Source organism: Geotrypetes seraphini, chromosome 1 (assembly GCF_902459505.1).
Source record: "Geotrypetes seraphini chromosome 1, aGeoSer1.1, whole genome shotgun sequence".
In the NCBI taxonomy this organism is placed as follows: domain Eukaryota; kingdom Metazoa; phylum Chordata; class Amphibia; order Gymnophiona; family Dermophiidae; genus Geotrypetes; species Geotrypetes seraphini.
This window is the reverse complement of record NC_047084.1, coordinates 482,877,408-482,890,517: the sequence shown is the minus strand read 5'-3', so window position 1 is coordinate 482,890,517 and position 13,110 is coordinate 482,877,408. Positions and strand designations below refer to the sequence as shown.

Here is a 13,110-nt window from a genome sequence, read left to right as displayed (position 1 = left end):
CTCCTGGGCTCCATGGTTTCTGTGCAGGATGACTGCTTTTCCTGGGACCAGAAAGAAAAATGGTCCAAACCAACATGCTTCCCGCCCGTAACTTGGCCCTAGAGTGCAAAGGGGAGGCTAAGCCAGATGCTCCCATCCCCCTTTCATGTGCTGCACAACATGTAGCGCAAGGTCGCTCCTTGAACGCACAACTGGCATAATCTTGGCTTGAATTAGGTACAAAGGAGCCTGAGGTCTCCATCTTTGTCAGTTTTGAAGCAAAACGAGGTGTTTTGAATCTCCTGGAGAACGTTGAAAAAAGATTGGGAAAAATCCAAGATGGCCGTTGGCAGTGTTTTGGCGTCAAAAAATGCCAAAGCAAAAAATAAAATCCATCGATTTTAGAGGTTGGGGAACGATTTTAGAGGTTGGAGAACACATGGGCACATGCAGAAACAAAGAAAATTCACATTTTCAGACCTCTTCATCCCATTCTCCTTATAGACTAACAGCCATATTCACTGTGACCAGTGCTGGCAATGTGCTGCAGCCTGCCTTAGCTCCAAAGGTAGCTGGACCAGGGAGAAGAAATCACTGCATCAGAGAAATGTCCTTCCAGTGCTGAATCTTCGGGCTACCAGTCTGACTGATGTCTGACTGAGCCTTAAACCCCGTGGACCGCGAATACACAAAAAACAAGAGGGAAGGCAAAACACAGCTGACACCCTGAAAGATACCACTGAGCCTCCTACAGATGCTTAACAGCCTATGCTCAAATCCCTGCAAGCAGTAGGGAGCAAGCTACACAGACGGCCCAGAGCTTCAAAAATGCTTCTGCAAGCTGGCTAACCACAAGGGATTGGCCTGCCAGCTGCAGACTGCTTCTTCTCCATGCAGGCACAGCTGAACCCTTAAACAGGGATGCTCTTCGGACCGAAAACTGAAGAAAATACCCGAACCCCCCCCCCCCCGACTAAAATAAAGAAACGAGCAGAGCACAACAGAAACACTCCTTCAGGCATGCATACAGAAAGAAAAACTGTAGGGGGGCAGCAGTAGAAGGGACACAGAAAAAATCTGGAGTGAATTAGTTTTGCAAAGCAAATGGCTACAGGAAAATTACCCACTTGTCTAGAATGATACATCTATTGCACTAGAATAGCATATATCCAGTGCATATCAAAGCTGTAACATGGGTCAAGAAAGATAATTTATCATCAACAATCACCCCCAAATAGCAAAAAGAATCATTAATGGGAAATTCTCGACCAAACAAGTTCACATTTTGGTCTCAATCAAAATCACCAGAATGAATCCTACAAAATGTACTCTTATCAACATTCAAAATCATATGTCGGGTACACAAACAATCTTAAAAAGAAAACGGACAAAAATGTAAAGCAGATAGATCTTTATATGTTTTAGAAACTTGTGCTATCAACAATAGATCATCAGATATGGGGGAAGTCACTGCTTGTCCTGGATCAGTAGCATGGAATGTTGCAACTATTTGTTTTTTTGCCAGGTTCTTGTGACCTGGAATGGTTAATGTGATGATGGCATACTGGGCTAGATGGACAATTGATCTGACCCAGTAAGGCTGTTCTTATGTTCTTAAAATAAACGTTTTGTGGCACAATAATGGAATATTCCAAAATTAAAATGTGACCTAGTTTAAGAACACCTATTCTCCTTAACTTTAAACTTCCTGTGTGGTGAGGAAGAAAACCAGTATCTCAGTTTTAAAGCTTTGAAAACATTCTCAAGTTTCAATATTAATCAAGAAAATATTAAAAAGAAGAAAGTGTCTTACTTGGGATACACAGGTTCATATAGGTATTTGTCCTCTCCTGCTGGGTGAATATCAAAAAACAAGATGTATCCATTTGTAGTCTAGAAAAAAAAGAAATTAATGAATATTGTTATATTTCAGTTAGTTGTTATCTCTACTATGTATAGCTACTTCATTTCATCCTTACAATAACATTGTGTCTTCTTACTGAACTGAGAAATTTCATGAGAAAGAGTTGAAGAAAGCTATGTCTTGTAAAAGTTAGACTTAGTGACTAGAAAAAACTCAAAATGCATTGAAATAGGTTGTTATTTCAGTAAATAATTAACACAGCATTTTTTTTTTAAATAAAGTTTTACTTTATTGAACCAAAATACAGCGATTACAAGCTCAATCTCTAAGCCCAAAATTGTGGAATGCTTTGAATGGTTCATTAAGATTATGTTCTAACTTTGTATCATTCAAAAAACTATTGAAAACTCAATTATTTGGCATTCCTGCTTTAATGTACTTTTCCTAGGATCTTTTTATTTGCTGAATTTATTTTATTTCCTAAATATATTTTTTACTGAGTTTATATTTTAGGGGTCCTTTTATCAAGCCGCGCTAGCGGGGTTAGCGCATCGGACATTTCATCACGCACTAACCCCGCGGCCGGCTAAAAAACTAACGCCTGCTCAATGCAGGCGTTAGCGGCTAGCGCGGCAGGCTGTTTAACGCGCGGTATTACGCATGTTAAACCCCTACCGCAGCTTGATAAAAGGACCCCTTGGTATGTTTTTAGTGGAATTTGTATTTTTTGTAGGTCTCATTTTATGTATGTTCATTTGTAATCCGCCTAATTGACAGGCGGAATAGAAATTTCTAAAATAAATAAATAAATAAAACAAAACAAAACCAGAACATCAGACACAATAAACAAATGCCAAAGGGTTCTGCTAATCACACTGTCACTCTTCAGTAAACAGCTTAAAGTCTCATATCGAGCACACACCCCACCCCCACCAATTCTCTTTAAAAAAACCAACCCAAACTACCCCCCCACCTCCCCCCTAAATTCAATGTACTGTACACTCAGTCAAATGTGAAGGTTGAAGTGAAAAAAAAGTTCTAGTCAGACATGAGAAAGCACATGGGCTACAGAAGTAAAAACATCAGGAGGCTTGTACAGCTGCAACCTCTTCATAGGAAACATAGCATTGTTTGAAAATGTACACTGCAATTTCTACGCAAAGCAGTTAATTTAGACATCAAGTATACATAGTTTACTTTATGGAGTACCGCATCCAATGATGTGAGAGTATCTTTCTTCCAGGCAGCAGCCAACAGCATACATGCCACCGTCACCATCAAAGATATCCACTTATGATAGCACTTCAGCAAACTCAGTGGAGCCACATTTAATAAACAACATTCAATGGTCTTACTGACAGGAAAGCTCAAGACCTTCAAAATAAAATTCATAACCAGATCCCAATAATTTTGCGCTTTGGGACAGAGCCACCAAATGTGCAAAGAGGAGCCCTGATTTCCACAAGCCCTCCAACAAAGGTCTGTACTCTACCAAACAATCTTCAAACACACAGGAGTATACCATTGATATAGCATTTTGTAGCCATTTTCCACCATATTAATGGCAGCAGAAAGAAACAAAGAAACATGATGGCAGATAAAGGCCAAATGGCCCATCTAGTCTGACCATCTGCAGTAACCATTATCTCTCTCTCTCTGAGAGATCCCACATGCCTATCCCCAGGTCTTCTTGAATTCAGACACAGATTGTTCCATGCATCTACACCCTGTCTGTAAAAAAGTATTTCCTTAGACCAATGGTGGGCAACTCCGGTCCTTGAGGGCCAGAATCCAGTCGAGTTTTCAGGATTTCCCCAATGAATATGCATTGAAAGCAGTGCATGCAAATAGATCCCATGCATATTCATTGGGGAAATACTGAAAACCCTACTTAATTCCGGCCCTCAAGGATCGGAGTTGCCCACCCCTGCCTTAGTCTAATCTATCACCTCTTAACTTCATCCTATGCCCTCTCATTGCAGAGTTTCATTTCAAATGAAAGATACTCGACTCATGTGCATTTACATTACATAGGTATTTAAACGTCTCTATCATATCTCCCCTCTCCCGCCTTTCCTCCAAAGTATACAGATTGAGATCTTTAAGTCTGTCCCCAAAAGCCTTATGATGAAGACCACATACCATTTTAGTAGCTTTCCTTTGGAATGACTCCATCCTTTTTATATATTTTTGAAGGTGTGGCCTCCAGAATTGTACACAATATTCTAAATGATATAAGACTTTGGTGAGACCTCATTTAGAATACCTCCTTTTTCTTACTGACCACACCTCTCCCTGTACAACCTAGCAGCCTTCTAGCTTTCACTGTCACTTTTTCAACCTGTTTGGCCACCTTAAGATCATCACATACAATCACACCAAAGTGTCGCTCTACTGTCGTGCACATAAGTTCTTCACCGCCTAAACTGTACCATTCCCTTGGGTTTTTGCAGCCCAAATGCATGACCTTGCATTTCTTAGCAATAAATTTTAGCTGCCAAATTTCAGACCATTCTTCAAGCTTCACCAGTTCTTCTTAATGTTATTCACACCATCCTGGGTGTCTTACTCTATTGCAAATTTTGGTATCATCGGTAAAAAGGTAAATCTTACCCAAAAACCCTTCAGCAATATAGTTTATAAAAATGTTAAAAAGAACAGGCCCAAGAACAGAACCTTGAGATAACATCCCTTTCCTCAGAGCGATCTCCATTGATCACTACTCATCATCTTCATAAAAGTTGGACACCATTTTTGTCACATTATCTGAAAGTGATTTTTTACTTGGCATTGCTAGTATGCCACTTTCTAATTTAAGCTGTCTTGCTTGTCTAACTATTCTTGTTGAAATGCCGAATTTAGAAGACATTTTTTCATTTTTTTCTTTGGAGCTAGTGTAAGGATTTGTAATTTTTCTGCACGACTTGAAGTCAAGTTTAGTTTTTCTTTTAAGCAAAGTAAAAGTTCAGAATGAACAGGTTTGACATTGATGACTGCAGTTACAGCTGCAAGATCTTTGCAAAACTTAATCAGGTTCAAAACCACCCACAGAGGCAATATGATGACTCACTGAGATTTGTGCTTAAGCAATTTTACGTTTCACATAACCTCTGGAGTCGCATTTACTCACTTTCTTCAGCTTTAAAGGAGACTCCCCAAGTGACACCAAGCTAGTATTAACTTTTTCAATTTCTTCATCAGATGATGGATCAGATAATGAAGCTTGATGAAAGATTAGGTTTCTTACCTCTGCTAATCTTCCTTCTTGTAGATCTCCTCTGGAGCCTGAACTATCGGGTAATGCATCCATTCCAGCCTTGGCTGCAGAACTTAAAAATAAAACCAACCCCCCTCTGTGATGTCACCTGTGCGGCCACTCCCCTTGAACTTTAGTAGGTAGCAAAGCCAGGAGTATCTAATACAAACAGGAAACACAAGAAAAAGAGAGGGGGATGCGGGGACTCCCTGATACAAATCAATGCTGCTCATGATAACCAAATACATAATCAACAATCACCAATAAAAGGCTAAGTTAGGATAATAAGAAATTGAAACATTTCATACCTGCAAAACTGAGGAACAGGTCACTAAAGAAAACCCAGCCTAACGAGCAGAAAGGGCACCATCCCAAGACCCCTAAAACCCCATAAGCTTAAATAAAAGGACACTCGGGGAAATGTTAGCGAGGCTGGTCAAAGAGAGAAAGCCAACTTACTAGTTACTGGCAGGCAACCTGCGAATTGGACAAAACAGATGGGTGGGAGTTCAGGCTCCAAAGGAGATCTACAACAAGGAAGATTAGCAGAGGTAAGAAACCTAATCTTTCATTCTTGTACAATCCCTCTGGAGCCTGAACTATCGGGACGTATCAAAGCAGTCCCAAATCTCAGGGGGACCCAATGAACCCGCCGCCAGAACAGAAGGGCCAAAGGCCGCAACACCCAAAGCTGCCACATCAAACCGGTAAAACCCAGAAAAACAATATGAAGGGAAACCCACGTGGCCGCCCGACAAATCTCCTCAGGCAAGCCCACATGAGAGTCAGCCCACGAGGAAGCCCTTCCTCCGGGAGAGGGAGCCCTCACGCCAAGGGGAGGCTGCTTCCCATCACCACACGGGCCGCAGAAATGCCTGCATGCAACCAACGCAAGAAGGTAGCCTCGGAAGCAGGTCGACTTTGTCTTCGGCCAGGACAAACAGATGGTCCGACAGACAGAAGACGTTAGTAGCCTCAAGGCATCTCAAAAGGAGATGCTGCACCTCCAGAGACCGCAAAACACGGGTCTTAGATTTGGAACCCGACAGAACAAAAATGGGTAGCCGAACTACCTGGACTGCTGACCCCACGTGCAGAAGAAAAGAAGACACGGTCCTCAAAACAACTGCAGACTCCGTAATGTGGAGAAAAAGGATCCCTGCATAACATAGCCTGAAGCTTCAACAAACCCTGAGCAGAAGCGACCGTAATGAGGAAATCCAGAATGGCCGCCACAGGTGCCGATTTTGACAGAAAAACGGCCGTTGAAAACGCTAAAAATGGCAATTTTAGGATTTTACAGGTTGGGGGGACCAGGGCATGCAGGGAAACCCCGATTTGAGGACCCCCTCCCCCCAAAATCTGCAAAATCTGTGACTCACAGACACCATACACATGTGCTGCAATGCATTTCAATCGCAGCCAGCAATACACAGTTCAGGCATAGGGAGATCATTACCTCAGGAGCTGATTAAACTGGATATTTCAGATCTTCTGGCAGCCTCAACTTCCCTGTCACCTCAGATCACGACCACCAGGACCCCTCAGGGAAGACACGTGGTATGGTTCCGATCCCGGCGTACCTCCTCGGAACCGCAGCAGCCTGCACTCTACCCCTTTGCGGACGAACCAGGGGAGAGATGGCTCCCGAATCTGAAAACCCGATTCAAGCTGCAGGCTGTCCAGAGGGCTTACTGCAGTTTCAGGCTTACAGAGCACCCTCCAGAAGCAAACAAACTTTAAAATGTCTGCGATCTCCCGCCGAAGGATCACTCGCACAGAGTTGATCTGCAGCACGAGGGCAAACCCGCGGTACCGAAGAAAATAAAAGACTAGGACTTGAGAAATAAAATCACAAACAGAAGAAAACTAGAAGTTCTCAGCAAGGCTGCAGAATCAAACTGAACTTCAAGGGGAGTGGCCGCACAGGTGACATCGCAGAGGGGGGTTGGTGTTATTTTTAAGTTCTACAGCCAAGGCTGGAATGGATGCATTACCCGATAGTTCAGGCTCCAGAGGGATTGTACAAGAAGCAGTCATTCTGGTGTTTTTTTTGACAAGTTATGCACAACTTTTGACCAGGTGTGAACTGATTTTTTGTCAGTCTTTAATTGCTCTTCAACACTGTCACTGATAAGCTTCAGACTCTTTCTAACCCGATAATTGGGTTTCAAGAATGGATTGCAACATGACCTTTGTAAAAAATCAAATTGCATTAAAAACACTGCCTCATGATAGAGACAGATAGTTGAACTTTCATTGAAACTTTGAGATGTTCGTTGAGTCAATAATTTCTGATGACTTGTGTGAAAGTTTTTTATGAGTTTTAAGGCCCTCTCTGCCCTATAGGCTGTTAAATGACATTGTGATTAATTGATTTTGCCAATGGTGCAAGCATCGATTGTATCAATAGTTTCTGGATCCATTGCTTATTATCCAAACGTTCAAAAAATAAACTCACTTGCCTAGTATTCACAAGCAAATTTACTCATATCAATAACAATGGTGTAACATGAAACACAGTAACAAATACAGCAAACAAAATCAACTGTTTTTATTCATAAATTATTCTACAGATTTGATTCAGTAATAATTATGCAATGTCATCACAATTAAGTTTTAAAACAAACAATAAACAGTAAATTATGTGTGGTGTAAAGTTCTTTATAGTTCAACTTGAACATCTGAAGAACTCTCCAATGAAATACAATTAATACTTTTAAATAGTTAGTTACGCTGCTGTGACTATCAGAATTCAATTGCAAATTTCTTTCCTTTACAAAAAAAATACACCCTCCTGAAAATTTGATATCTGGTATAGAAAAAGTTGCTCTCAATGCTTTTTGAACCAAAGTGATTACTGGTGTCAAAACTGAAATACAAGGCTTCAAAAATGAGTAAAATTTGTTAATATTTTTGCTGATCTGTTTGACTTGCAATATCTTTGCAAATAAGTTGAAAGCAGGCCTTGGAATTTTCATAGATGAATAGCAATCAATAGTTGAGCAGGTGTAGCAAGCGAGAAGAAACCATTTAAATTTGTTACAAATCTATGGCACCCCCAAAGATGAAATATCATAAGAGAATCCAAATCAATTAATATTATAACAAGAGTTATTTAATCAATATTATTGCATTTTAATCAAAATATAATCATAAAATTCATAAAGCATTAATAACAGATTATAAACAATAACAGTTTTACAAATATTGACAAGAGGTCTAATATATAACATTTAATCATCCATTTTTTGCCAAAAATCAATGAATGAAGAAATAGAAGAAATAGAGTAAAAACGTCAAAGTCCAGATGTTCTCAATCCCAATTCGTAAACAACTAGTCCATAAGGTGCAAGTGCAGGTGTTTCATAAGTACTTCACAAAGTGACCAATTCGAAATCTACATATACGAATCCAACAGCAAATGCGAGCAAATATTCCAATACAGATACAACTCCCTCAACACGAGTCGTGTTTCAATATTGTACTTTAAGACTGTACTCCGGACAGGGCTTCTTAAGAGGTGTATGAATATACTGTATACTCCTTTTAGGAACTGAACTACATGAAGCTGAGAAGTAAGCGAAGAGTGAGATACCTAGCCCTTGTAACAAGCTAAGATTGCCATTTGAAGCTGAAGGGAATTGAATGCTAAAGCCCTTGGCAATACGCTTGTGCCAAAAAAGAAAGAATATAAAACACAGAAGTCTGGAAGGGTGCCAATGCTGAGAAGTACTCAAGAAAGGAAAAGCCTCCAAACAGTAGCATAAGCCACAGGTGAAGACGTCTGTATCACCTGGAGAAGAGAAGAAATAACCTGCTTCGCATAACCCTTACACGTCAGCCATGACTTTTCAAAAGCTAGGTTGTAATACCAAAGTATGACAAATATCCATGTTTACGGACCCTAGGTGAGTAATCTCAACAGTTCAGCTGTCGAAAGACTCATCAGATCCGCATAGCAAGAACGGCGCAGCCAATCTGGATATTCTCTGATTACTGTGCTCTGAAAATGAGCTTGAGATGGCAAATCCATCCAATCATCAACCAGGGGAAAACACTTAAAAAGAGAAACCAAAGGCGTGAAAGAAGAAACGCTGCTACCCCCTTTGACTGTCACTCCCTGTGTCTGCTGATAAAGTTAGGAAGCTTTGAATTTCGAGACGAGGTCATGAGGTCTAGTTCTAGGAGATCTCACCTTTATACAAAGAGCTGGAAAGCCTGAGCAAATAGTTCAAATAAAACATATACTCACAACTTTGTTGATAGTACCGGCAGATGCTGGTTGCTCACACTATGAGGGCAGAAATGTTTAATAGTCACTGTGGTCTCTTTTTCTTTTTACAGTGAAGGGAAAGAAGAAAAATTGAGACCCAGTCAGACCCCCTATCATTGGAGGGAGGGTGAGGCAGAACATGGGGGCCCAAGTGTAACCCCTAAAGCCGGCACCATTCAGCCCTGTCTCACTGAAGAGAAACCTCAACAGGAGAAAATAATTGCCCAGTCACAGCCAGAATCCAGGAGCTAGTTGAATAGCGACCATCACCTGCTGGGAGATACGAGCATACTGAAGATGCAGGAGGCGTGCCAGCCAATAGGACCACCTGTTAATCACTTTCTCTATCTCCACCATTGGTCTCTGGATTCATCTGCTGCTGTTGCTAAGGAATTTCATGTTTTCGAGGTAGAAACTTTGCAGGGCTTAGTGCCATAAGTTAGGGTACCTAAATGCCAAGTTTTATTAAAATTGAAGATGGTAAGGTGGGGACCACTTGTATAGTTGACATGGCCTGACTGACCCATAAGCCATTTTGATAATCCGCTGCTAAAATGCCTGCAGGCGAAACCATCGGAAACCAGTTTAGTGAAGGCGTTGAGAATCTGTCCTCAGTCCACAGAAAAAACATTTTCACACCTCTCAGGGCCAGATTCTCAAAACTTAAGGTTGTCTTTCACACGGTCGCTAAACTGGTTCCACAAGGTTTAAAATACAAATCTATAAGGTAATAAAGATTTGTTTTTCTAAGGTTAAACTCAAAAATCAAACATAGACAACCTTAGATGCAGATATTATTTATCCCGTTTAGGACCTCAGCGGTGCTAACTGTGAGAAAGTTTCATTCACAGATGTATAAGCCAGTGGCGTACCTAGGGTATGTGGCACCCGGGGCACAAAATTTTTTGACACCCCCCCCCCCCATGTAAAAAATATTTTTTGTAATAATCATGAAACTAAATAAATGGTCATAATAGAAACAGGCAGTGAAAATTTTCTTTTATTGAACCTCATATATGTAACCATTAATCCACACATAACATAAATTATGTCTGAATTGTCATGACATCAGAAGTACATATAGAGTAGTTGCAGGTGATGCTTGGGACAGTTCTGATTGTGTTAGTTCGGTTTTATGTGTTTTTTGAATAGAAGGGTTTTTATTTCTTTTTTGAAGGCTTTGTAGTTTGTGGTCGAGGTCAATAGGTTGTAGAGTTGGGGGTCGAGTGTTGCAGCTCGAATGGCTAGGAGGTTGTCGAACTGTTTTTTTCTTTTGACGTTTTTGGTTGGAGGGTGTGTGAATGGTGCTTGAGTTCTCCTATGTCTGGTTGAGGTGGATTGAATTATTTAGCTGAAGAAATTAATTCCCCCCCCCCCATTCCACACACATTAATTCTCTTCCATTTTTGTTCCCATTATAAAAAACACTGATAAGTTCTCAGAAAAAAAATACATTAAAATAAGAAGTGAAAACAAAGGCCCCTACAGATGAGAACATAACATAAGAATAGCCTAACTGGGTCAGACCAATGGTCCATCATGCCCAGTAACCCATTCTCATGGTAGCCAATCCAGGTCACTAGTACCCAAAGAATAGCAACATTGGTCAAAACCCAAAGAGTAGCAACATTCCATGCTACCGATCCAGGGCAAGCAGATGTTTCCCCCATGTCTTAATAACAGACTATGGACTTTTCCTCCAGGAATTTGTCCAAACATTTCTTAAAACCAGCTACGCTCTCTGCTTTTACCATAACTTCTGGCCACTTTATTTTTAAGCTGAGATCTTTCCTTCCAAACAGAGACTTTGCTAGATGTCAAATACAGCACAAGGTAACTTCACACGGACTTAGCTGTGCAGGAAATGTGAATCTCCTCATACACCCACCATATAGTGCAAAAATGTGCAAAGGTCTGGTTTTTTCTTTCGATCACTACATAGACTAATGCCACACAAGCAGCGCTGTTACAAACATATTCTGTAGGTCAGTGCTAAGGTTAACAAAGTTTCCTTCCTTGGACCAGAAGGAGATACTGACAAACCACTGGAAGAGATCCCAAAACAACTACCCAGGAACAACACCCAAAGACCCACTCAGTGTGTGAACCAGTTGAGTGGAGTGGACTAACTGGGGGGTGGAAATGGGCCTGGAGTTTGCTCAGCAGAATTTCTTCCTCTCAACACATTGACACGCTGCCACCACCACCACTAGGAACACCTCACCGGGTAGGCCAGCAATGCTATAAACTTTATAAAACACATTGTTATATTTTCTTATAAAGCACATATTTTAACTGAACTCTCTGACATCCTCAGCCTTTCCATTCACAAAAATAGAAGGAAGAAAAGTTCCCATTTCCTGCTGTCTCATGTCCCCGGCCTATACAATATTTTTCTTCTGCAGACCCTTCAAAAGTCTGACCAAATCCTCGTTTCACTTGCATTATAAAGTACTGAGGATGCCATCTCTCCCCAATCCCAGGTCCTAAAGTCTAAGACAGTAGCGCAAACTAGTGCTGCCAGATTCAGGAAAAAAAATTTTGATTCAATTCAGCCTATTGAATTGGTTTATCGATTCGATTTTCCTGCCCAATTGGGTGTTTTATTCAAACATCCTGGTGGGTTTATTTTATAGCTTTTTCACCCCCCTTTGGCTTCTCCTAACCACACTGGCGCTGTGGTGTAAATAAAATAAAGAAACAAAAAGGACTTTTCCTCTCTCTGTTAAATCCTAGCTCACGTTTGTGGTCTAACACCAGCTCTGGCAGGATACACATTTCAAATCTGACATATTCTAATCACAAAACAGAAAATAAAATTAGTTTTTCTACCTTTTTGTTGTCTGATTATTTTTCAAATCTTGTTGGTCCAAGGCTCTGGTTGTCTTCTGATAACTTGCTTGCCAGGGTCTCCTTCTTTCTTCTTTCTCCATGCTAACCATCCATCTGCCATCTCTGTCCTCCCCTTCCATTTCCCTTCCTCCACCGGATGTCTGGCATCTTTCCTTTCTTTGTCTCCCTCCACAGATCCACCTTTTCTTAACTACCCTTTCATCCAGCAGCTCTCCCTCCTTCCCCACCACCTCAGGGTCCACCATCTCTCCCTTTCTTTTCCAAACTACCCTCCTAACCAGTATCTCTATCCCCCCCCTCCACACCATCCCTTGTGTCCAACTTCTCTCCCTTTCTGTTCCTTCCCTCCCTAAAATCCATGTCCATCATCTCTCTCTCTCTCTCCTCTATTTTCAGACCCATTATTTCTTCCCACCCAAAGTCCGGCATATGCACGTCTCTTTGAACCCCTTCCCCTTCCCTCCGTGTACTTCTACACCAGGGCCCCCCTCCCCTGAAGGCCTGTCCTCCCCTTAAAGGTCTGCATCCCACCCCTGAAGGCCTGCCCCCCCTTGAAGGTCTGCCTGCCTGTTCCCCTTGAAGGCCTGCCCCCCCGAAGGCCTGTCCCCCCTGAAAGCCTGTCCCCCCCCTTGAAGGCCTGTCTCCCCCCTTGAAGGCCTGCACCCCCCCAAAGGCCTGCACCCCCCCGAAAGCCTGCACCCCCCGAAGGCCTGCACCCCCCCGAAGGCCTGCATCCCCCTCGAAGGCCTGCATCCCCCAAAGGCCTGCATCCCCCCAAAGGCCTGCATCCCCCCCAAAGGCCTGCATCCCCCCCAAAGGCCTGCATCCCCCCCCAAAGGCCTACACCCCCTCGAAGGCCTGTCCCCCCCCCTTGAAGGCCTG

General features: G+C 42.0%; 1 protein-coding gene across 3 annotated transcripts in view; it reads right to left on the bottom strand.

The window, feature by feature from the left end:
* The window catches only part of RIC1 (RIC1 homolog, RAB6A GEF complex partner 1), a 241,028-nt gene that overhangs the window by 208,084 nt on the left and 19,834 nt on the right, over nt 1–13,110 (bottom strand). For all 3 annotated transcript variants that reach the window (XM_033925682.1, XM_033925675.1, XM_033925668.1), the window contains exon 3: nt 1,793–1,872. In XM_033925682.1, coding sequence (XP_033781573.1) covers nt 1,793–1,872 — 80 coding nt within the window. The remainder of the gene's footprint in view (nt 1–1,792; nt 1,873–13,110) is intronic.